The following is a 24412-nucleotide window of genomic DNA, read 5'->3' on the forward strand; positions in this document are numbered from 1 at the left end:
ACGCGAAATAATAATATTCTGCAAACTTAACTTGTGTGGACAGGTGCCAGGACCGCACACGCACACACACACACCCCGATGAAGAGAAGTTATTGAAGCAAGAAGGGAGAGGAGTTGAGGCTGCGTTCTTTCGGTACCTCGTCCAATTGATTGCCCGAACGTGCCACCAATACGTTTGGGGGGCTGCTCTGTGGTGTGATACCTCTCTAACAGCTGGTGCGTCGTCTCTCGCTTCATGGAGTTTTGTGCAGCTTGCGTTGAGGCGTGAAGGAGGGACTTGAGCTGGGAGGGTGGAGTCCAGGCGATGACGATATGAGGGCGGAGTCCAGACGATGACGACAGGAGGGCGGAGCCCAGACGATGACGACAGGAGGGCGGAGCCCAGACGATGACGACAGGAGGGCGGAGCCCAGGCGATGACGACAGGAGGGCGGAGCCCAGGCGATGACGACAGGAGGGCGGAGCCCAGGCGATGACGACAGGAGGGCGGAGCCCAGGCGATGACGACAGGAGGGCGGAGCCCAGGCGATGACGACAGGAGGGCGGAGCCCAGGCGATGACGACAGGAGGGGGGAGCACAGGCGATGACGACAGGAGGGCGGAGCACAGGCGATGACGACAGGAGGGCAGAGCACAGGCGATGACGACACGAGGGCAGAGTCCAGCATCTGTGGGAGACGAAGAATGGAAGAGAGCGAGCAAACGGCCCCGCTCCGACCTTTATTGGCCCCGCAGTGCGGGGCGGGGGGCCACACGGAAGCAATGTGTCGTTGCCCGAATTGGGCGCTCTGATTGGCCCTGGCCCCCGCGCGGCCCGGCCGCGATTGCCGGAAGCGGCTTCACTCTACTTCCGGCAAGATGGCCCCATGCGGTGGGATCGTCTCGCTCCGAACTCACGACATGATATGAATCGCCCACACCGAACTCCGCGTCATGAATTGCCTTGCAAGAACCCGCGGGCCGTGCCCCGACGACGGGCCGAGGGTGGCATCGGTCCAGCATGCCTGCCGGGCGCCTCCGATTAGCGCTGATCAACGCCTGCTCCGTGATGCATCACATGGCCCGATCTGTACAGCATGCCTCCGCCCGATCGCAGCTTCGCTGGGCGGAGAGGCGGAGAAACGTCCGCCGCCTGTGGGGAACATCTGCGGCCGCCAGCGAGGACCGACGGTAAAGTGTGAGGATAAATCCATGCATGTTTCGCGCAGTCCGCGTGGATCCGCCATGGCCCACGTGGTCAGCGCTCGTGCTCGCCCGATGCTGCTTTTGTGTGCGCGGGGCCAACACCGATCTGTGTCAGGATTTGAGGGAAACGATGGATATAATAATTAGATGGGGGTTTGGAAGGAAAATAGGAAGCCGATCTAGTTACATCCAGAAATGGGTTGTCATGTACGCGCCGCCGTATCATGCACAACATGGCGTGGTTGTCGTTTTACTGTTGTCGGCCTCGGACGATGTGGCTATTGGCACCAAGCTATTATCCACGCTCTCGCCGATATTGGGTCATTTGCTTCTGTGTTGTGAAAAACACATCCGTGCAGCCTCTTTAAGAGATATTCGTTCGTATACCTTTTCAATGCAACCAGAAATTTCATCCCAGATCATCGGAAGCTCGAGTCGATCATCTCGAGCTGCCGAGTATACTGTATAACTTGCCGCAAAAGTTGGGTTGAGGGATTGCTTGAGGACTGGGACTCTGCGCTGTGCCGCACTATGCCGATCGGGTGTACGAGCGCAGTGCCTGCTGGCCTACGCGAAGACCCAAATTTGGATTTACCTCAGGAATACGCAGAAAAGAAGAGTAGAAATGAAGTTAGTGGTGTAAGCAAACCTAGCTATGAGATCCCCACAACGCACGCCCCTGGAGTCCCTTTATAGAGAGAGTTGCGACATAGAGGGTCGGGAAAAATCTAGTCACTTGATTGCGTGGAGCCATTTTGAGTCCATCGCGGACAGGATCGGACGCATATCGGTCTATCAGCGTTTTAACGTTCCCGCTGTACGCAGCGTTCTCATTCGTGTTTTACATCGATTTTACGACAAAATGACAGGTTGTTGCGCCTTTGGGTGCACAGATAGAACGGAGAAGGGATTCAAGATGTATAGATTTCCATCAAATGCTAAAAGACGGAAAATCTGGGAGGACAGAGTCAGTCGTGTTGGATGGAAAGCAACTTCTTGGTCAGTTCTCTGCCAGGTCAGTGTGATGGTGGTCATGGTCCCATATGCGTATATTTGTGTGCTGCGAGTGAGACTGGCCTTTGTTTTGGCTTTCCAGGCTTGTTATCCATTGCTCGTGGATTAATTAGCACTTGAAGGGGAAGGCATCTTTATTTAAAATTAAGTTTGAGTTCGAGTCTTCGAGCTAGATCAATTAATATAGGGTCGAGATCATGTCTCCAAAGTCAGACTCAAAGTCAAAACAAAGACGAATGAACGGAGAACGGATCCAGGCTAACTCGGCCCACGGGCTAACTCGGCCCACGGGCTAACACGGCCCACGGGCTAACTCGGCCCACGGGCTAACTCGGCCCACGGGCTAACTCGGCCCACGGGCTAACTCGGCCCACGGGCTAACTCGGCCCACGGGCTAACTCGGCCTTTCACAATGGTCTCTGAGACCTTCGTAAAACAAATAATAAAATAAGTTTTTTTTGTACTTTCACATGGAAGATATGATTGTTGTCATTCAAATTTTCAGTGATGCTTCGGAAAGAATTTGCTAGAAACCAATTCATGCCAGTTATAGTTGTATGCCACAACTGAGAATAAGGGGGGGGGGGGCGGCATGCATTGAATGTATGTATTTGTCTCTGTTGATTTGAATGGGTGAGGACATTAATGTGTGTGTGTGTGTGCGTGTGTGTGTGTGTGTGTGTGTGTGTGTGTGTGTGTGTGTGTGTGTGTGTGTGTGTGTGTGTGTGTGTGTGTGTGTGTGGGTGTGTGTGTGGGTGTGTGTGTGTGTGTGTGTGTGTGTGTGTGTGTGTGTGATTGTAAATATGTAATGTGTGTGTGTGTGGGAATGAGGGGGCCGGGTGGGGTGGGCTAATCTATTTTTGGTGGGATTAATATATGATCGGCAACATGCAGCAAAGTTTAGATTAATAATTTAATTATGAAAATTAAACAAACACAAATATATACCCACACACGATAAACAAGGTCAAACAACTGCAGAAATACAAAGATAACTCTTAACATAGTATTGTACACGTACATGTATAAACAGGGAGGTGAGAGTTCGAGTCTTGCTCCCTCTCCTTTGTCATGGTTCTAAATGTCTGTGACTGTTAAATCACAAACAGCTCTGTGAATTTCTTCTTTATCATATGGCTCTTCGTTGTCATAAATCTTCTATTTTGTCATCTTCACATAATTTGTTCATTATCAACATGGAAAATACCATTCCCATCTCTCATACATAGAGAACATAATGGAATACACGGTTCAATGCACTAGCGCCATACAGCGGCTCTGCACGTGCACCGCATTGAATGGACTCAAAATTGCGTCAAATCGTTAGTTGTCACTACTGTCTCTGTAAAGGGACTCTAGACGCCCCATTTGATCCACTTGACAAAAGGGAAGGGATTATCTAAACGTATATTAATGGAATAACTGTCTTGGGACCACTATTGGATGTCATTGCCTTGGAGGCATGCGGTTCTGAGAACCACAACATCAATAATAACCCAATGTACACACATGAAGCGAAAGCATTGTGTACGGCTTATGTTCATATTTAATGTCGTGGTTATATACCTGGGATCATCCCAATTGACTGGAAGAGGGGCCTTGTTGTCCATCTTTGGAAAGGGAAGGGTGATTGCCAGGACTGCAAGAATTATCAAGGGGTGACACTGCTCTCAGTGCCAGGCAAGGTCTTTGCTCGGATAATTCTTGGTAGGGTTTGCCAACATCTGCTTGAGCACCAGCACCCACAGCAGTCAGGCTTTACACCAAAGAGGTCGGTTGACCCTATCCTTACTCTTCAGGTCCTCACCGAATGCAGGCAAGATGCTGGATTTATTTATGGGGGCCACCAGATGCTGAACGAGGAGTGGGAGCCACTGGGATTATGGGTTTCCTGGGTCAAAGCTAAGACTAAGATCCAGGCTTTCAATGACATCTTGGAGTTTGCTATCTTGTCTGTACCTGTTTGTGGTGAGGATGTTGAGGTCATAAAAAAATTCACCTAAACCGTGATATTCATATCTCCGCATGTCATGAGCCAGAGGTCGATAGACGGCTGGGTCAGGCCTGGCAAGTCATGGATTCATTGGATCTTTGGGTGTGCAGCTGTTGGTACCTATGCAGGAGGACAAAAGTCTGAGTTTTTAAGTCCTTGGTCCTTCCAGGCTTGCTCTATGGATGTGAGGCTTAGACTCTGACGAGGGATCTGAGACAGAGGCTCAACTCCTTCGGTACCATTTCTCTTTGAAGAATCCTTGGCTCGCACTGGACTGACTTTGTATCAAAGAAGCATTTGCTGAGAGAGACTCTGATGAGATTTGTTACCTGCATAGTCCATGAGCGTCAGCTGCAGTTGTACGGACATGTGGCTCATTTTCCTGTTGCTGATCCTCCTCACCAAATTCTCTCAGCAAGGAACCCTCATGAGTGGAGTGGGCCAATGGGCTGACCACATGCCTTGTGGTTGCAGCAGGTTGATCAGCATCTCATGGAGATGGGGATGGGTCAGGCATCTGCCTGGGGGATGGCTAGACGCAGGCCCCTGGAGTGTAAAGTGGATGCAGTGACGCGCTGCTCTGGTGCATGTTCCCATTCATGATCTAACCTAGTTGGCATAATGGCAGATCCCAAGTAATTGTCACTTGTGTCAACTCTTGTGTTATTCCATTTATTTTTCTCTTTCGAAGCTGATACAGCCGGTCACTCCACTACTGGAGTTGAGGATCGATTGTTTATTTATTTTGAAGAAAAAGTGAAATATATATATATATATATATATATATATATATATATATATATATATATATATATATATATATATATATATATATATATATATATATTTGACCATCAATACTGATTCAGGATTGATGTCATACCATGCTTGACAATCAGGTTCTGGCCTTGGTACTCTTACCCCCAACTATCATCGTTGCTTGGTTGCTGCAATACTAGTAGGGCAGATTTGCGAAACAATTGTGTACTTTGTTATAACAACGTGCCAGTCGTCAGGACATGAGCCAAATATATGTGACATTGTAACATGTCATGGAGGGAAGAGTGGGATTGAACTGCCGGAAGGCAGTTCCACAAATGGGATAAAAGAGGAACAAGAGTATCGGTGAGCAGCAAGTCTGGATTTTTGAAGTTCAACCATAAGGGGGTTACTGGAAGAAGTTGTGTGTTCTGGAGGAGCTTGAGAGGGACAGAGGGCTGAGAGAACAGAGGGAGCTTGACCAGAGGAGAAGCGGTAAGAAAACAGAAGCCATCAACATTCTTGCAATGCGAGAGCAAAGCGTCTTGTGCTTTGGCCTCATCAAAACAGAGAAATATACAACTTTTACAAGGTTTTGAGGGACGTTTAGAAAGTCCGAGAAGTGCTAAAGATTTGTATTTTTCAAAATACAAATATTTTTACTTGAATATATTTATCCCCACACTTAATTTTTTTTAATTGGGGGGATATTGTAATCGGCTCCATCTGTTCGGCTGTCTGCTTGTCCATCAGTATGTCACACTGTCTCAAACGGTTGGGCAGAGATTCACGAAACTTGGTAGTTATGATCAGCACATGGTACGAAGGTACAAAAGTCAGTATCACTTTTGACCCCGCCCTTGGGTGGGTCAAAAGGTCAAACACCGAAAATGCAATTTCAGGCACATTTTTTCATTTTACCCCCCCCCCCCCCCCGGTTCATGCCCCAGCAGGTGGGTACTTTGGGTCACATTGGTCAAAATGGGGGATTTTAATTTTTTTAACTCAAAATGTGATATTGGATCAATCCTGGAGGAACCTTTTTCCATCTTTCAACTTTTCTTTCGGTGGGAAGTGTGGGGATTTGCGATGGTGCACCTTCCATCGACTTTGCTCGAGTTTACCTTGCTACAGTTTATTGGTATTGGTGCCTGTCGTGGACTATTGACTGACCATCGTGTCTCATTTGTCGGACTTTATTTTTGAACGCCCCACTCGTTAATTCATATTGCAACCATCTCTTGGTGCACCTCAAAAAATTGTGAGTTTTAACATTTCAAGGGGGGCGGTGAGGATGTTCAGAGATTTCGAAAATCGTATTATCTGAAAGTGTTTTGAGGTAATATGAAAAGTAGTTGATTTGAGATGTAACTGAAAAATATGATCTTTTCATTGTAAGAAAAGGTTTTTTATAATAAATGTTTTTCACATGATTGGAACCTTTTTATTTGTTTATTTTTGTTGCATCTACTCGCATGCCTATTTTGCCCATTACCCCTCAAATAGCATGGGCCATCTTAAATTCTTGCATTATGCTGATGTTGTGCATGTCTATAGAATGATTCCTTTTAAAAATGAAAGCAGCTTGTGAATGTTCTTTGTTTTTTTGCATGCAATTTTAAGGCACTCATGCTGGAAAATCTCCAAAAGTCAAACCAGCAATCGGGCCTACAGCCCAACTCTGCGGTAAGTATTGTGTTCCAAAATGACTCTTCATTTGTTTTTCTTGTTTTGCTTTGTGAAATGGATGAGGAAACCACCTTGGAACCCAAGGATGCCAGATCTGTTTTTTTATTTTTTTTGAAACTCATTGTGTTGTCCAAGTTTATACCATTTGGTAATGACACTTCATGTTGAATTGTAGCAATGAGAAATGTATGTCTTGTGGTGCAGCTTCCATATTGCATCTAATATTATGTAGATATTAAACTGAAAGCTGAATTATATTCATATAATCTACTGGATTGTAATGCCACAGCCATCTTTTTGTGAAGAAGAGAAACACGAATTACTTTGAGTTTATGAACTGTTTGATACTGTTTGTTGCATGTTTTCAATGCAATTAATGTCACTGTTCAACAGTAATATGTTGGAGATATAATATTGATTAACAATGACATGAATTGGTAGTTCAAATTAAACCTTTATTTTTAACCGAGTTCTAAGTTGGCATATACCAGTGATGGGAAAACTCAGCAAGTGAGTGGGCTGCGTGATTGGCCCTCCATGTCAGTGTGCCGCAAGATTGAAATTGGGCATCATGTGCAATAATGACGACACCATGAATAAGCTTGAATATATTGAATACAGGCCAGACATTTCATAACGAGTTAGAGAAAATGCTTGTTCATTCATAAGTTAATGGAATCCTTACAAAAATTAACGGCCTGGTGTTTGTGTGTTTGTTTTTGGGTTTGTCACACTACTCCTGCAGTTCTGGGTCAATTACATCCAGACTTGCTACAGAAGATCAGCATGACCCCAATGAATGTATAGGGGCGTTCTTTGTCGGTGGTAATGGGAGTGTGGGGGACACAAATTCTCTGTGGAAATGTGTATTGTGTAGCGCCACCTCCAGGTTTGCCCTGGTATTACAAGCCTCCCCATTTACAGTACAGTATTCCTATCCCCACATTTTCAAGTGTAGTGAGGTGTTTAGAATTATAAACAGTAGGTATGGTTTTGCTTCAGGCATATAACCCAGGTTATTTTTTTGGTGTATACGTAGCTGTCAATTGCCAATACACTGCCCAAATAAAGGTATGCATCAGAAGAACGTGTTGCATGCTTGGAACAAGATCGTTCGTTGGGCAGGTACTCTGCTGGTTGTCATAAATAGTAAAAGCAAAATAAATATTTATTTACGCTTACCTGACAATACATCGTACTCAGCGCGACGTTTGGTTGGATCTGTCCTCCACAAGATTTTTCAGATTTAGAGTCATGTTTGCAGACGCATCGTGATTCAGCACTGAGGTTTCCATCCGTTAATCTGTTGCACTTCTTGCATTTCATGTGTCCCAGAGCAGAAAATGTCTGCTCGCATGCATATGTCAAGCCAAAGATTCACATCAGCTTGACATGGAGAACTGGCTCGGGGGTATTCAACCAAAGTTCTCGTATATTTTTCCTTTTCGGCTGGTTAATATCATCTTCATCCAGGGCATGAACATGAAGTAATTCCTCCTCCAAATAAAATTTTACCATTGCTTAGTACAGACAACCGTTGAAACGGGTTCCCTGCTGTCAGTCTAACGGAGCAACTTCAGCAGGGGCTGTTTCGTCACGCATGTGGGCAATGGTCAGTCTCGTTGGCCACACTCAGAAGTCTGATGTGCCACAGCTTGCCCACCACTGGCATTTTCTGTTGAAAGATGAACAAAAGTTCGGAATTTGTGAGAAAAGGTCGAAGTAGCTAAAGCAATTAAATTGAGTCGCATTAGCAGCATGCGCTTTGTGTGTCATTAAAATAGACAATCAGTTGAGAATGATTGAAATTAGGTTCAAAGTTCAGATAAAACGCATCCTGAAAGATCTCGCTGTAACATGGTTTTGAATTTTTTATTATTATTTGGAAAAATGCACTCGTAATGTCTCCAGACCCATCACATTCCACTACCTTGGCATACATAACAAGAAAAAGAGGAATCGGAGATTGCAGACCCTCGCCAGGACTTGTTTTGTGTGGTGTTTGTGTACTGGTGTGTTACGCAATTAATCAGAGATGATTAGAACTGCCACTTTGTAACTGCTGTCAGTGATGATCGGGCACGAAGATGTCTCGCTTTGATGCAACCCCACTTTGATCAGACACTTGACCCTGACCCATGATGTTTATTATTATTCAATTGAATTTAGAATGGGATTAAAATAATTTCAATTCAAATCAAATGGAAGACCAAATAGGTACAGTCCTGCATTGGAGTAATCAGAAGGAAACCAAACAAGCAAAAAGGAAAGATGAAGTGATCAGGAGGAACCTGGATTGGATTCACATTTCACCTGCTACTACTCTACTCTCAAACCCATCCAGGCACAGCCAAGTGAGCCTTATTCAAAAAATAAATAAATAAAATAACCCAGATCAAAAAATTCAATAATTTTGGCTGTCAGACCATGTGTCTGATCAAGCTGAAATTTAAAACATACTCTCCATCACCACTAGATCATAATTGTGAAGTTTCATGTCGATTGATTAAGCGCTTTGAGAGATAAAAAGCACTATTTAATATTTTTATTCAATCCAATATGGCTGCCAAACAATGTGACCTATCAATTATTCCTGAACAACTTGTACACCCATGCCTTGGGGAACATTTGTGTGGAGTTTCCCCTCAATCTGTCCAGCTGTTCTGGAGAAGAAGATTTTTTATGGGTTTTTGGGTAAATCCAATATTGCTGCCAAACCATGTGACTTGTTAGATCATATGTGTGAACCTTTTGTTCCTCATTGATAGATGGTTATATGTGTAAAGTTTTGCCTCGATCTGTTCAGCCATTTCATAGTAGAAAATTTTTGAAGGTTTAAAAACGAACAAACAATATGGCTGCGAAATCATGTGACCAATGAAGTCATAAATTTTTTTTGTGGACCATTTTATCTCTAGATGACCCTCAAAATTTTTTATACTGATCGGATGTAGCATTCTACATATGCAATTATGATGTCAAAACGAAGGCACCTATGACATCATAAAAAAAAAATCAGACTCATTCCCCATATGCCTGGTGTTGGTTTAATGGTTAGGGTGGTGGGCTTGGGATCCATGGATCCAAAGTTTAAATCCCACTTGGCTGTTGAATTAATACCAGGTGGGGTTGACTCTGCCTGCCATCCTTCTGAGGTCAGAAAAATGAGTGGCCAGCATGCGGGTATACTGTGGGGGAGTGGTGACCCATCCAGGATTGTGTCCAATTGCCAAAGAGTCTGCTTCGGCAACACCAACACTCTGCACAGAGTATGGTCCCAATGGATGGATGGATGGATGGAATCCCCATGAGGTGTACTTGCTATGTGCCAAGTTTCAATTTTTTCCTTGGTATGGTTTTCTAGATAGAGCTCCAAAGTTTTTCAGATTTTTCAACATGGTTGCCACACCGCATGACCGATGACATAATTATGAGTAAAACATTCTACTTGAGTAGTCACTCCTTTGGTTAAAATTTCGTCTCAATCCAACAAGCGAAGCGGTTGCAGAGAAAGATATTAAAGTTCTGTGCGGACAAACAAACAATCAAAAACACCGAAAAACAAACGCACCCAAATGCTATACCCTCTCCTTCGGTGAGGGTAATAAATCACGTTGACCATAACGATTCCTCCCTCTCTTTTTCTTTCATTCAATAAGTCATACTATTTTGGAATTCAAATGGAATGGAGTTGTTTTATACAGTGCATTGGTCACTTTTCCTTCTGTTATCATGTTGGCCTAAGATTGGTGAAGAGATGAGTTCAAACAGCTTCATCAAACAATACCTTGAGAAGCAAAAGCAGCTGCTGAAACAGCGGTTAGCCAAAGAGGCCCAGGCAACGGTAGAATCTGAGGGTGAGTTGAAATCTTCTTTCTTTTATCTCAAATGTACTTGTTTGCTTTATTTCCCCATGTAATGCTTTCAATTACTTTCAATTTCTCTGCATAATAAATTTGATATTCAACTTTTTATGGTGATGGACTTATTACTTTATGAAAAAATAAATAAATAAATGGCTTCCCTTTGCCAGAGTTGTCAGCAGATTCTGAGGATGATGTGCTTCATCACGAGCTTCCTGTATCCCAACCTTCAGATCTGCTTCCAATCCCTGAAAAAGCAGATCATCGAAAAACAGCAGGTTAAGTTTTGTATTTTTAATTTTGCTTCACAAAACAAAAACAAATGTGTTGATATTACATGCTGTAATACTATCTGTTGTGCTTTCAAAATAGTTATGTGCTTGGTGGTTTATATAATTTAATTTTTCCCCCCCAAAAAATTGTTTGTAAATTAACATGCATTGAGAATCAAACTGATGCACAGGCAAAGGCAAACCATAACAGCAGTGCGCTGAATGCACATGAGGCTTCCTATACCACTGTTGATGTAAAATACAGGACAAAATGCAAATGCAACAAAGAATGGGAGGGGTGGCAGAGGGGGGATTCATATTAATATATAAAATAAGCCAATTCCCTGTATGTATATATGTCTGTCTGAAAGTCATAGAAAGGAAAAAAAACAAAACAAAAAACAACACGGGCTAATCTCCAAATTTTGGATATGCGCTGGGGGTACCCAGGGTGAGGTCATGGGCATAAATGTGCATGTATGCAATCTTCACCTGAAAATGGGAGTTCCAAACCCTTGTATGGTTCCTGGGCAGGCAGGTTGCTTTATTCTTCGCCTGTTGCCTAAACTTCCCTCCTCCAAGCTTTGTGTAAATTCGCAAGGATTTGGAGCCGACTTAGGATTTTTGCCTGTTCGACTGGGCCAATCTCCAATCCTGACTTAAAATGGGAAGTGTATTTGTTTTTTCTTTTCTTAAACAAAACATACCCAAATCTCACAAATAATTACTTTGTTGCACAGTTCAGCATATTTCTTTACCGTGTCACATTCCCAGAGGGAACGGGTATTCATTAGGTACAGAAATTCACACCAACATAGTGCAAATGACAAAGTTTCAAATTGACGTATGTGGATTAGTCCAAGTAAGTATATATTGCTTAAAAGGACATGATTAACACAGAGGTTAGAGGAGGGGGGTTTAGGCACCAGGCTAAGAACAAAGACAAGCCTACCTGCCCAAGAACCATATCAGGGTTGATGATCCCTTTTTCAAGTGAAGATTTATTGCACCACACAAACCGATAATAACAGGTGGCAGTGCTTTGGGAGTGTTAAAGAAGAAAGGTATGGGTTTAAAAGTTGAGCTGAGTGGAGGCAAGAAAAACGAATTTAGACCATATGTGGAATGAAGAACTTGTCTTGATCATTGAGCCTTGTAGCTATCTGAGTCGACAGACAGGTAGAGCAATGGATGGAATCAAGAGAACATTTATCGAAGTATGCTCACCACTGTGGGAAGCAAGGAAAATCTGACGTTTTATGCTTAAGCCCTTCGCCAGAGCAAATGAGAGGGGAGGGGAGAAGGGGCTTGTGTGGTAATGAGTCAGAGCGAAGTCAGCGAGCACGTGGTGTGGGAATAACCCATTCTGACATCTCATGAGAGGGAAGGCCAGGGTTCGGCAGTTAAAAACCCGACGGGGAAACAAACAAGCGAAATAAAGACATTAGACAAATAAACAAAAGCAACTTAAAAAAAAAAATGAGAAGAGAAGTTAGATGAAAAGGAGGACAGAAAAGAGGAGAGAAACGACAATAGAAGTAAAATGAATAAAATGGAATAAAGTGCAATCAGGGGGAAAATAAATTGGGGAGGGAAAGGATTGAAAAGTTGTAAGAGACTGGAAGGATAACTGAATGAAAAGCGCTCATTAATCCCTTGGTGGGGGGGGTGGGGGGATGATATGGGGACAATGTGGTGATCCTGAAGATGAGGCTTTGCTCTTTGCACTTGCAACTGTCTGATGCTGAAGTGGGGAAAGTTATCCGGAGGCTGTCCAGGAAGGTAGAACCATCAAGCAACCAGCTTGAAGAGTTCCGTGCTTGGTTCTTACATCGAGTAAGTGTTTGCGGAAACAATCACTCAGTCTTTGCCTGGTTTCATCGATGAAGATCATCTTGCAGAGACTACACGTGATTTCCTAGATGGCATTCGTGAATGTGCAGTCAAAGTGGTCCATGACTTTAATACTGTTTTTGGGTCCTGAGATCGAAGTCATCATCTTGATGATGTGGTAGGTGCTCCAGTGATTCATTAAACACTTAAATGTTCCTAGTGGGAGGTCAGAGGGTAATGGTCTTACAAATTTGAGAATTTCACAAATTTCCATCTTACTTGAAAGAAATCGGAGGCAGTTGAGAAAAGCGAGGCAGTTTTAGGATCATTCTGTAAAATCTTGAAGTTCTTCTGGATGATGTTCTTGACTCGTAAGTTGATGTGATAGTTGATCAATATTTGCAGGATCCTTTCTTCATTTTTTTTTTCCTCAAGTTTGTAAAGCCATCTGTCTGTCAGTGTTGCTGATGCTCATTTGTGTCTCGAGCTTGCCACAACTGAGCTTTACTGTACCCACTGAAACCTAGTTCCTACCCTTTTGGTGCTATTCCTCTCCTCGTGCTGTGGTACATTTGTTTGTTGTCCCACTTTTTCCCCTTTTTTTGCCACATTTTGTCTGTTGATCCATTTAATTTGGCCTGATGATACTTTTTGCAGAACAATTGTCAAAGGATGTTTCAAAGCTGGGAAAACACTTGCAGAGTGTTGATGCTGATGAGCAGAATCAAGAGAAAAAAGAAGTCAAAGGGAAGTGCAAAAAGCTTAAAAACAAAAAGGAAAAGGTAGAGAGACCTTTGCGGAGATCTGGAAGAGTCTGTACAAGGCAAAGCAGCCGCCTCTCCTCATCAGAGCACCAAAATGTACAGGCAGGAGATGGAGTGGATGTGGAGCCTTTGATGTCAACACCTTCAGTACATTCTTCCAAGAAGATCGAGGAGATGGAGGTGGATGGTGGAGACCGTTTGAGGGCACGTGATGAGGTGTGGTATTGGGGTTTTGTCTAATTGCTTTGAATTGCTTTTTTGTTCTTCAAATTGGCTGCGTGTCCTGTAAACACAAGGTAAACTTAATTTATTTATTTCTAGTAACTATACTTTTACAATACCCCCAAAAATGCAATATACCCAAAAGTTGGTTGGACCACATCTTTGGTGATATTGTTTATTTTTATTCTATCCTTGCCAGTGCTGTTCTAATCCTTTTGGCATTTTGAAGAAATCAAAAAAAAAAATTCTTTTTTTGGGGGGGGGGGGCGGGGGGTCTTAAACATTTCCCTACACCCACTAAGGAATGGGGTCAGGGATATTTTAATCTTACCTTTCAGGAGCTACAAAGCCTTACACACTATAGAGCAATTTAAAAAAAAAAATCCAACTTTTTTTTTTTCTTAATTAAATAAAAATTATTATTTTTCCAAATGCACTCGCCGACACTCACTGATGAACCTGTGAAATTTTGACGAAGATCTGTTTGGCCATTTCTGAGAAGAATGTCTACACAGACACAGACAGATATTGAGTTGTGTGTTGGTCATAGTCTTTTTTTTTTCTTTTCTTTTTTTCTTTAGAGGAACAAGGTTCATGGAAGAGCAAGGTAGGGACTTTGGGATAAACATCAAGAGAATGAACAAACAAGAAAAGAGGAGAGGGGGTGGGATTGGAAATGCTGAAACTAGCAAGTAAGATTGTTGGGTTAGATGAGGTTAAAGGAGGTAATAAAAAATCATGGGTCAGAATTTTGAATGACAAATGGTGGTGCACTGCTCGCTTGAAGCTTTGGATGAAAAAGTCAGACAGAACAGTCTCTGGAAGGTTGTTCTATAGATAAGAGAAGCAAGGAATAAAAGAGTTGAGGTGAGCAAACAGCCTGGATTTTGGAAGCCAAACCAGGATGTGGTTACTTGACAAATGCATGCATCCTTGAGTTTCTGGGGAGGGTTGGAGGACAGAGAGTTGGAGCTAGCAAGATTGGCTAATAGATTGTAGAAAACGAGCAACAGACCCTATGCTCGGCCTCATCATGGGAGATTCCAATAATTTTGAGAGATTTCAATTCCACAGAATCCAGCAGATCGAAGCAATGCTGGGTCACCAGCCCATAGCAGAGAGCAGTACTCTTCCATTGAGGTACGGACAAAGTCCTTGTAGACTGTGTAGCTCTGATTTCCCAAGGAAATACTTGGGTTGACTGAGGAAGAGTTTGGTTCCTTTTTGCATCGAGTTTTGTTTGCTGGTGGATTTTACCCCAATTTCAGTTTGTTTTTTTTTCATTTTCATTTGGAGATCTGGGATAGTGGTGAAGAGTTGGCTTGATCCTACAGGGAAGAATGAGATTGAAGAGGATGTGGAAGTTGATTCCACAGGCATGAAAAAAGAGGAATGAATGAGTGGAGGTGAGCAGTGATTCTGGATTCAGGTAGTTTCACCAGAAGGGGATTGATGGTGGACCATGTGCACCCTGCAGAAACCTGGGGAAGGGGGACAAAGCACGGAAAGATCTGAGGGCGCAAGACCAGAAAGAAGGCGGTAGAAAACAGACCACCGACCTGTCTGCGATGAGAAAGCGATGGCCCATAGATTCGGTTTCATCATGGGTGATTCCATTAATCTTGAAGACTTGAGGAGTACTGCATCAAGCTGTGGAAGAAGGCCTTGTAGGTGGATAGGAGTTCAGGTTTGCCAAGGAAGGACTTTGTGCGACGTAGGATGCTCATTCGGCAACTGGCTTTGGAGGCCAATTTTTAAATGTGGCTTGCCCAAGAAAGATCATGTCTGATGGTGAGACCCAGGAGTTTGAATGACTGAACTTCCTCAAGAGGATTGTTAAGAAAGTAAATGGGAGGGTTTGCCAGATGGTCCTTTCAGAGTGTATGTGAGATTTGTCAGTATTAAAAGACATATTCCAAGTGTTTGATCAGTTTGTGATTTTTGTCAACGTCTGACGAGAAAAGGGACTTCTGCTGCCTATTTGAAGAATGAGTGATATCTTGGCAGAGGGTGGTGTCATCAGCAAATGAATAAAGGGGATTTTCCAGAGAGTCTGAGAGATCGTTGATGAAGATTAGAATTTGGACTGCGTCCAGAACATTGCCTTGGTAGACTCAAACCTTAGCAGAAAGAGGAGATTAAAGGATTCTGTTGAGAGCCACACGTTGGCTACAAGAGTAAGGGAAGTCAGTAACCCAAGATTGGAGTTGGCCTTGGATGCCATCGGCAGAGAGTTTTGAGAGCAAGGAGGGATGCCAGACTATTGAACGCTCGTATTATCTCCAGAGAGATGGCCCTGGTCTTGTCTGACATTAATGGCCTCCATCCATTGTTGGGAGAGTCGGATCAGCATGTCCAAGGTGCAGTGATCTGGTATGAATTAGAATTGGTGATCTTGGATGAGGCTGGGGGAGGGGCGGGGAAGGAAAGATTTCATATCGACTCCAAATATGGATTCCATGACCTTGCTGTTACTTGAAAGTAAGCTGATCAGTCTGTAGTTTGCAGGATCAGTTTTTGCACTTTTTATGTAATGCAGTGATGTCTGATTTCCCAGCAGATGGAAGATGACCTCGGGCAAAAGATAGGCTGAAAAGAGCAGAAAGAGGATGTACAAAGCAGCAGAACCGGTTTTTATAGATTGTAAGCCCTGTCCGTCATATCCCTTCACAAAATGATTCTTGTGGTCCACTCCTTGTCAGAGAATGAAATATTGTTTAAAGTGTAGCTAATATGTGCCTAGTCATTATTCGAACTTTATCCAACTTTCAGGAGTTGCATGTTAGCACACACTTCATGCCCAAAATTTGTCGTATCATTTTGGTTGCGCACTCCTGATTGATGCCAACCCAAACATGCACAATGGCACCAGCTTTAAGGCGGTGCATCGACTGCGTCTACTTACTGTCCACATTACATTAAAGATGACTCTTCTTGAGTTTATGACAACGGATACTCCCATTGTAGTGATGACCCTTTATCACATCATTCATCGATATAGACGCTAGAACCTCTGAATCTATCAAGATATCATGAAGCCCGGCACCCCCCAAATCTCTTGCCAATGCATGCCAAAGCGGTTCTTGGTGTGTGAAAAGCTCCAAGGTGGATCACAATGCGGTCCATGTAAACTTGTGTCTGCCATCTGATAATTTGAGCTTTTGTGTAAATGGCCTGATCGGGCTAATTTGCCAGCGAGCTTTTTGGGGCCATGCCACCCTATCGTTTTTATCGTCAAACGTGCCTTGATCTTCCTCCTGGGAGATCGTGTAGTCGTGAGCCCAGGAGTGATAAATTAGTTTGAAAGGGTATAGAGGGTCAAGAGTTAGAAATTAGGTTCAGGGATTAGTGGGGCAGCGAGGTTTTGATAGGATCGGGCTGAAGCTGGCCATCTGACCTGCTGCCACTGCACGCTTCTGATATAAACGTGACATCGGCTGCCAAGCCATGAACGTGACATCTGCTTGTTTTGCCGATATCCAATCATTTGCACCAGTTCTCTCTTTTGCTGGGACCGGCTCTTCTGTCTGGATGGGAACACAACCTGTACCCTGCCAGTCCAAAGAGAGTTGAAGCTCGTTGTTCCCTATGTTTGGAGAAATCAAGATTGAGAGAAAATGAAGGACTCAAAATAATAGGTTTGATGCAGACCATGACTCGTGATGGTCACTGCAGCTCGAGCAAAGACAGATCATGTAGTTCCTGATAAGATCATGGTGGTCGTGACGATGCTTGTGGACAAACTGGGAAAAAGTCGAATACATGAAGAAGTCAAAGACCCTGAAGATCTAATTCACATGTCTTCTGGCATCATTGCATTCCCTCAAGCTTGCCTTGACCTGGAGATTGCTCACCAGAAGGGAGAGATGATGGATTTATCACCTTTTAAAAGGACTGACTGCAAGGAAGTGAGACTGTCCTCAACTACACATTAAGGAAAATGAATCTTGTCATTCACTGATGCAGGGAACAAGACAACCACAAAGGGGAAGGGTAACAAGTCGGTTTGAAAAGTGACAGGAAACTTCTTGCCAGACTTGTCATCATCGGTAGAGCCTGCAAAATTGATGTGAAGAACATGATGTCATATTGTTTTGGCCCACTTCCACTGGCGATCGTGACACATGATGGATGCCTTGTAAAGACTAATAAGGCAAGGCTGCTGCTTTACCCTGAATCAGCCCCTGAAGCATCACCAAACGCCGAAAAGGAGTGTTTGGATTGTGGATGGGATGGCCATGCTACAACAAATGAGCCGAAAGTACATGTCACAGAACGTTGGTCAACTTGCTGACAAGAATTTCCACTCGTTGAATTTTTCTTGCTCTCGTAGTTCAACTGAAGGACACTTTGTGACAGACAGATATCCAACTGTCAGCAGCAAAAATGCAGAGCTCAAACAAAGAGCAGCAAGCGGCTCCAAGAAAATCAAGATTGCAAAGCCAGGCTAACAAATCCCAAAGCAGTGGAAAAAAATTCCTGTCACGTAGCTACAGCAAGGAGCAGTTGGTTAAATTTTTGTTCGAGATGTAGAGCAAATGTGATGTTGGAAGAATGAAAGGTGTGATTGTAACCGTGGAACTCTGCCTTGCAATCATTCTGCCAGATGGAACGGTTCTTGAAAAGACAACAAATAGCTGCACTGTTCGCACGAAGAAGCAGACACAAGGATGTTTTTTTGCATGCCATCTACATTTCCAAATCCGGTAGCAACAGTATCATTATCATGAGTCCTGACACGGACGTGTTTGTCATTGGCGTCGCATTAACTTCAAGTCTTGGTAGCTCCCAGCTCTACTTCTACACTGGGAAAGATAAGAATATGTGGACTATTCATCTCCAGGCTATTGTGCAACACCTTGTTGATGACATAACCAAGTCTCTGGTGGGCCTCCACTGCTTCACTGGATGTGGCTCTCAGTTCATTTTATGGTAAAGGCAAGACAAAGGCGATCAAAAGTGATTATGGACAACTCACCATTGTCTTCGGCATTTCAATCTCTTGGGGAATTATTCACAGTAACTGATTACATGGTGTCAGACCTGGAAGTCTTTGTCTGCAAACTCTATGGTCAGCAGGAATACTCAAATGTGAATGATGCCAGATAAGCAATGTTCTCCTTGGCGATGATGGCAGAGAATGTTTTGTCAACAAATCAAGATGCCTTGCATAAGCATGTTCAGCGAGCCAATTTCCAAGCCATCATTTATCGAACAGCACTCAAATATTCCACCTCCTGTTGGACAGGGATGGAAGCTGATAAATGATGCAGTTGATGCCACAGGAATTGACTTGATGCAGATGCGATCCGCTCAAAAAAGCATCCTTTAACATTCATCCTGTGCATGCAAGAAGTCTAAATAAATAGGGGAGGCAGATGACAAATGCTGCGTGTCTTCAGGTATTCCATGCACAGAACTATACTCGTGTCATGTATGTGAGACATCAATGTCATACAAGTGAGACATGTTTGTGTTGGCATCAATCAGGAGTGGGAAACCAAAATTTTCAATTTTTGGGCTTGAAGTGTGGGTTAATGTGCAACTTCTGTAAGGGGGATAAGTTACAAGAATGATTAGGCATATATTAACTACACTTTAAACAGTATTTCATCCTCTGCCAAGGAGTGGACCACAAGAATCAATTTCTGAAGGCAAGGGCCTATAGTCTATGAGGACACGCGAGCTGATGCTGTCCGGTCCAGTTTCAGAATCAATAGAGGGTTGCCAGAAACTTCTCCACCTTCTCAGGTGCAAAAGAGAGAGTCCAGGAGCACTGGGAAGGGTGGGTACAGGGAGTGAGGGGTTGGGGGACACAATATTTCAAAGCAAACACTGAATTGAGGCCTTTTCACGAGTGGAGTCAGCTGTGGTGCCATTTTAAGAGAGGGAAGGGATGGAAGGGGAACATACTTCAGAGACATACTTAACAAGGCACCACCAGTTTTTAGAGGAGTGAGATAGATTTGAAAGTTCATTCCTGAGGTTTGCCAAATGTTATTTTTTGGCTCTCCTGAGGGAAAGTTTGTTATCCAGAAGGGAGGAATTGCCAATGGGAGAAATCTGGTTGGGAAAATTCACAGATCGAGTCAGTTCCATGGATTCACAGAAGGTCTTTACTGAAGTGCCATGGCTGGTGAGAGAGGTACCAACACGCAGCCAATTTGCATCCGGTGACAATTGATATCACCACATATTAGGAAGATAGAGAGAGAGAGAGAGAGAGTTTGTACGAGTGGTTAAAAGTTGGTTCATGTTGTCAGAGAGAGAAAGGGGTAGGTAGGTAGAGAGACGTAGATTAAGTCATCACTGTTTGGAGGGCTGTACAACATACAGACGAACAAGAGGTGGGAGTGGAGCGGAAGTCACAGCCAAAAGTACTCCTGGGGATTTGGAGGTGTAAGATGAGTACAAGTGCAGTGAGAAATTGGGTTCTTGATGTAAAGTGCAACTCCACTACCGTGGTGGGGTTCAGCCCTATCAAATTGGAGGATGCAATAGCTGGGGAGAGAGACTAAGGAATCGGGGATGTCCTGTGGGAGGAAGGATTCTGTGAAACAGATTATGTCCAGTTTACCAGCAATGGCCTGGATTGAGAGATGTCGGGTTGGAGTGGAAGCCTCGGATATTTGAGGTCCACACAGTTAGGGAAAGAGGAGGAAGTGCTGGGAGGATGTAGGCTGAGTGGGAAGCATTGAGAGAGTGATGTGAGGAGGGATGCAGAAAGGGGGAAGCTGAAGCTTTGAGGTGGTGGGGTGAGGGGGTGATGTGGAAAGAGGGGACATGAAGTGGAAGGATGCTGATTCCTAATTCCCAAATTGGACAAACAGAGATAAAGATCATGGGATGGGTGGTAAGGATTTTTGTTGATGGCACGGAGAAAGATGATATTTGTGGGTGTGGGAGAAGGGTTGATAGACCAAGCACTTAGCTGACGGGCATGTTTGGAAAAAAATTATTTGTGAAGAATTTATCATGGTGAAAAACAACATGTGGGGTACTCCTGACGGAGAAATAATGAAAGTGAAGCCTTTGAAAATGATTTTAAAAGAAGAAGGAAGACGTGTTTTATATGCAATGAAGATTCAGTTTGTGGAGATATTGGGAAAAGGGAGATTCTAAAGAATGACGTGCAGGCAGAAGCAATTTTAAGTGGAATGAGATCATTGTGGAGTGAAAAAAGTTTTTTTTATTGTCTTTTATTTTTTTTAAGTGAGGAGGGGAAATAAGATAACTTTGGGGAGGTAGAAAGTATAGTACAGTACAATGTTTGGAAAGAAAGGAGCAAAACGTGGAAATGCGGAGAAAAAAGGTACACAGTTTTTCATTGCGGCTCATGTTGGCCTTGAACAATTCGGAAACAAATTCGACAAATACAGCACAACAAGGAAAGATTTAACACGGAAAATTGGATGGAACCACAAAACAGCAACACGGGGATGAAGACACAACAGTAAAACATGACAAATCCAGTTCGGAAAACCTAGCTTTAATGAGGTGGAAGCTGCAGATTCGACCAACACCTGGTAAAATCCCCAAACCGGAGGGACAATCAAGCTCACAATGGACAGCTCTGAGGCAAGTGCACTGGCTCTGTGATGTCCTGTCAGGCTATGTATTGGTATTGCAGCAAATAAATGTGAGAACCATCGTGGAAAATTAAAAAGCACAACCAACTCTGGAATTTGTCAAAAAAGGCGAGAGGCTCTCAAACGAGAGAGGCGAGAGGCTCCCCCCCTCCCAATGATTGGTGAGTTTCATGATGCCATTGGAGTGGAAATGTAAAAAAACAACTTGTTAATGGAAAAACATTTCGACTTCCCTTTGTACCCGTACCGGCTGTAAAGTCGTATCTGAAGATCACAGCGATTATTGACATGATCTGTGTGGTATAAAAGAATTCCAGTTGTTTTAGTGGAACCATCCTCGCAGTTCAATCACGGTAGTTTGACACTGTAGTTCAAGCTGTAACATTCCCAGTCTCGCCATTTCCTGCTGTGTTCCGTGTTCAGCCTTAATTTTCCTACCTACGCTTGATGAGGTATTTCTGTTCCAACCATCAGAATACAAGGCTTGTTGCCCTCACTGCAGAGAACGCATCCACTTCACTCTAAGTGAATGACTCGAGATGACGGTAGGGAATCTCGAAACACAAAGCTTGCAACAATGGAAGGCACCATTCCTCTATTGGACGTATTATTATCCTGGAGTTTTATTTGTATTTTTGTTGCAACTGTTGGGCTGTGACTGCAAAAAGTAACTTTCTTTCTTAAAGGTTAGCGTGTTCTCATGGTACAGAGGATGGGTGTGAATGATAGCTGAAGGAAAGTGGTGTTTTGTTCCAAATTCATTCGTACAGGGGGAAGATGATATTGTAGGGCAGTATTCCATCGTTTGATAAATTGAAAAACGTACGTAAAACTGCTTTGTTTTTCACTGCCCTTTCTCTCAACCGATACCTTTGTTTCTGCCCTCACTTTGCAAAAAACAATTCCAAGAACTCTGTGTTGGCCCAATTATAAACATTTTCATGTATGTTGTCACCTGCGTAGTTTATCATTCCTCTACATTTAGGCTTTGTGAGTTTAATGCTTGAATTTGCAGGTAGGAACTGTATCAAGTGATTGACCACATCCTTGTCTTTGTGGACTTACACATGCCATGTAATATATTCATTTTCTGTATATTGAGCTCTCTAGAATAAAAGTGGACCAACTCACTATGGTAATGACTTTGGTTTTTACTCTTGTAAAGACACGCGTGTGCGTGTACGTGCGTGTGCATGCATGCAACACCTGAGAGTTAATTTTGGAATCGGAGTAAACAACCAATTCTTTTTTTTTTTCTCCCCCCAATTTGTGGGATTATCCTGCCTCGAAATATTTTTCTTTTCTATATCTCACTTAAGATGCACTTGGTCCACTTTTATTTTATAGTGCTTGTTTGCTCCAAAATAAAACCGAATCTTTCGGAGGGCCACATTCCTGCCGTACCACTTTAGAGGAAGTCCATTTAGTTGTAGCGATAACCAAATAATTTGTGCTTTCCACAATTAAAAATACTCCCATTTGTATGTCGTTTCAACTTCCAGCACATGAATATTCACATCTGCATGTTAACACGTGTTTGGCTAAAACGACTCTCGGGAGAGCGCACACCTCCACCAGGCTGAATAGTTTACGTTTTGTGTCCCCCTGATCGGCCGGATCCAGATCTTAACCAAAATCTAATCAATTCGTTCTTCTCACACTCCAATCCTGTCCACCAAGTTTCTTCCGAATCCATCTATAACTTTTTGAGATATCCTGCTCACAGACAGACAGGGGTGAAAACATAACCTCTGTCCACCATCAGTGGTGGAGGTAATGAGAAATTCCGAGATCAAGTCCAGGATTGCTTTTATAAGCCCATGAGGGGTAGTGCAGTCTTCGACTTATTTTCAAGAAATGAAGGTAGGAGAGCATTTAGGGGTGGGTGACCGTAATATAGTGTGTGCAGTTATTCTGTTTAGAGATTGGGATAGTAGAGTAAGGCAATTATGTTGCAGGAGTTTGAGGAGGGGGTTCTCTGGATTGGGCCAAGCTTACAGGAGGGCAATCAGCAACAGAGAAAGGGGCAACCTCCAAGGAGCAATCGTGCAGCGTACGTAATACGTATACAGTATATTCCAGTGAAATGTAAAGCTCGAAGCAGAAAGAGATCAGATTGGTTGAGCAGGAAATTAAGGAATACTATTAAGATATAAAACATGTATGAGGACTGGAGTCGGACTCAGATCGGAGTAGGAATCAACAGAGGATAGTTAGGAAAATAACTCTCAAATTGAGAGCTGGACAGAATGTCCACCTAACTGTGAAGCTGTACAGGTGCAAAAGAAAAAGAAAAAAGTCCACGGGGAGCACGAGTTTTGTACTTAACACTACCATAAATGGTGTACATTGTGTGTAAACCATGTTGTGTGGGAAAGGGAAACGACCATTCAATCGATCTGAGTCAATCATGTTATGGAATCTGAGTGAAAAAAAAAAAACACTTTTTCTTGAATGGGGTGGGCTGTTATTTGCATTTATTATTTCTCATCCTGATGAGTTGGAATTAATTTGATTACTATGAAACGTGGCAATAAGGTTGCAGGACAAATTTAATATCATCTTCGAGTTAAATATTTGCAGCTGAGAAAGGTGAGAAAGTCTGTGCACATCATCTACTCTCGGGAGGTAAGATAGTTGGGTGCTTGAACAAGGTGTATGGTATTTTACAAGAGGTTTGAACTTGATTACCGACTAAATCGGAGCAGGGAGAGTTGATTTCTGCACTGAAATGATAGGGAACACGGTTGAGACGTTGGCATTTTTGCCAGAAGAATGGGGGGGTGCTCTGACTGGTGTCAAATGCAGGGATGACATCGTTACACTTGTCGTCGTCCTTATGGCTCAGGCGTGAGGTCCCACCTAAACATCAGTCTTGGAAATCCACATGCAAATTGCATCTCCCAAACAAGCTGCATGCGTATCTGCACAGGACCCATGTCAGTATTCCATATGAAATGGTCGTCATTGTGGTCAAAGACAGTTTGGGAAGAGCTAGGTGTCATTTAACACCAAATATAGTTTGCTCACAACATTGGAATGGTTCATGGGAAGATAATTCGGATTGCTGTTGCTTCCCAGTCCAATGTTCATCACAGTTTCATTTCTAAGACACTGACATGGCCCTGTCAGAATAGACAGTTCACGGAGAGACCTCTTTGAGGACGACTAAGGGTTCGAACCCCTTGTGAAGATTGTTATCGTGTTACTGCAATAAGGAACCACTCTC

At 43.3% G+C, this 24412-nt stretch overlaps 1 protein-coding gene across 7 annotated transcripts in view; it reads left to right on the forward strand.

Moving 5' to 3' along the window:
- LOC147023526 (uncharacterized) overlaps positions 1 to 24412 on the forward strand; it is a 198195-nt gene that overhangs the window by 46201 nt on the left and 127582 nt on the right. For 5 of the 7 annotated variants that reach the window (XR_015060247.1, XM_085889017.1, XM_085889018.1 and 2 more), the window contains exons 2-5: positions 6575 to 6637; positions 10386 to 10497; positions 10674 to 10781; positions 13266 to 13588. Coding sequence is in view for 6 of the 7 variants with exons in the window: in XM_085889017.1 (XP_085745143.1) it covers positions 6575 to 6637; positions 10386 to 10497; positions 10674 to 10781; positions 13266 to 13588 (606 nt within the window). In the remaining variant the exon portion in view is untranslated. The remainder of the gene's footprint in view (positions 1 to 6574; positions 6638 to 10385; positions 10498 to 10673; positions 10782 to 13265; positions 13589 to 24412) is intronic. The other 2 variants (XM_085889020.1, XM_085889019.1) reach the window with 1 other exon arrangement.

The sequence above is a fragment of the Eptatretus burgeri genome, chromosome 7, assembly GCF_056783735.1.
Source record: "Eptatretus burgeri isolate ZD-2024b chromosome 7, Ebu_testis_v1, whole genome shotgun sequence".
Lineage (NCBI taxonomy): Eukaryota > Metazoa > Chordata > Myxini > Myxiniformes > Myxinidae > Eptatretus > Eptatretus burgeri.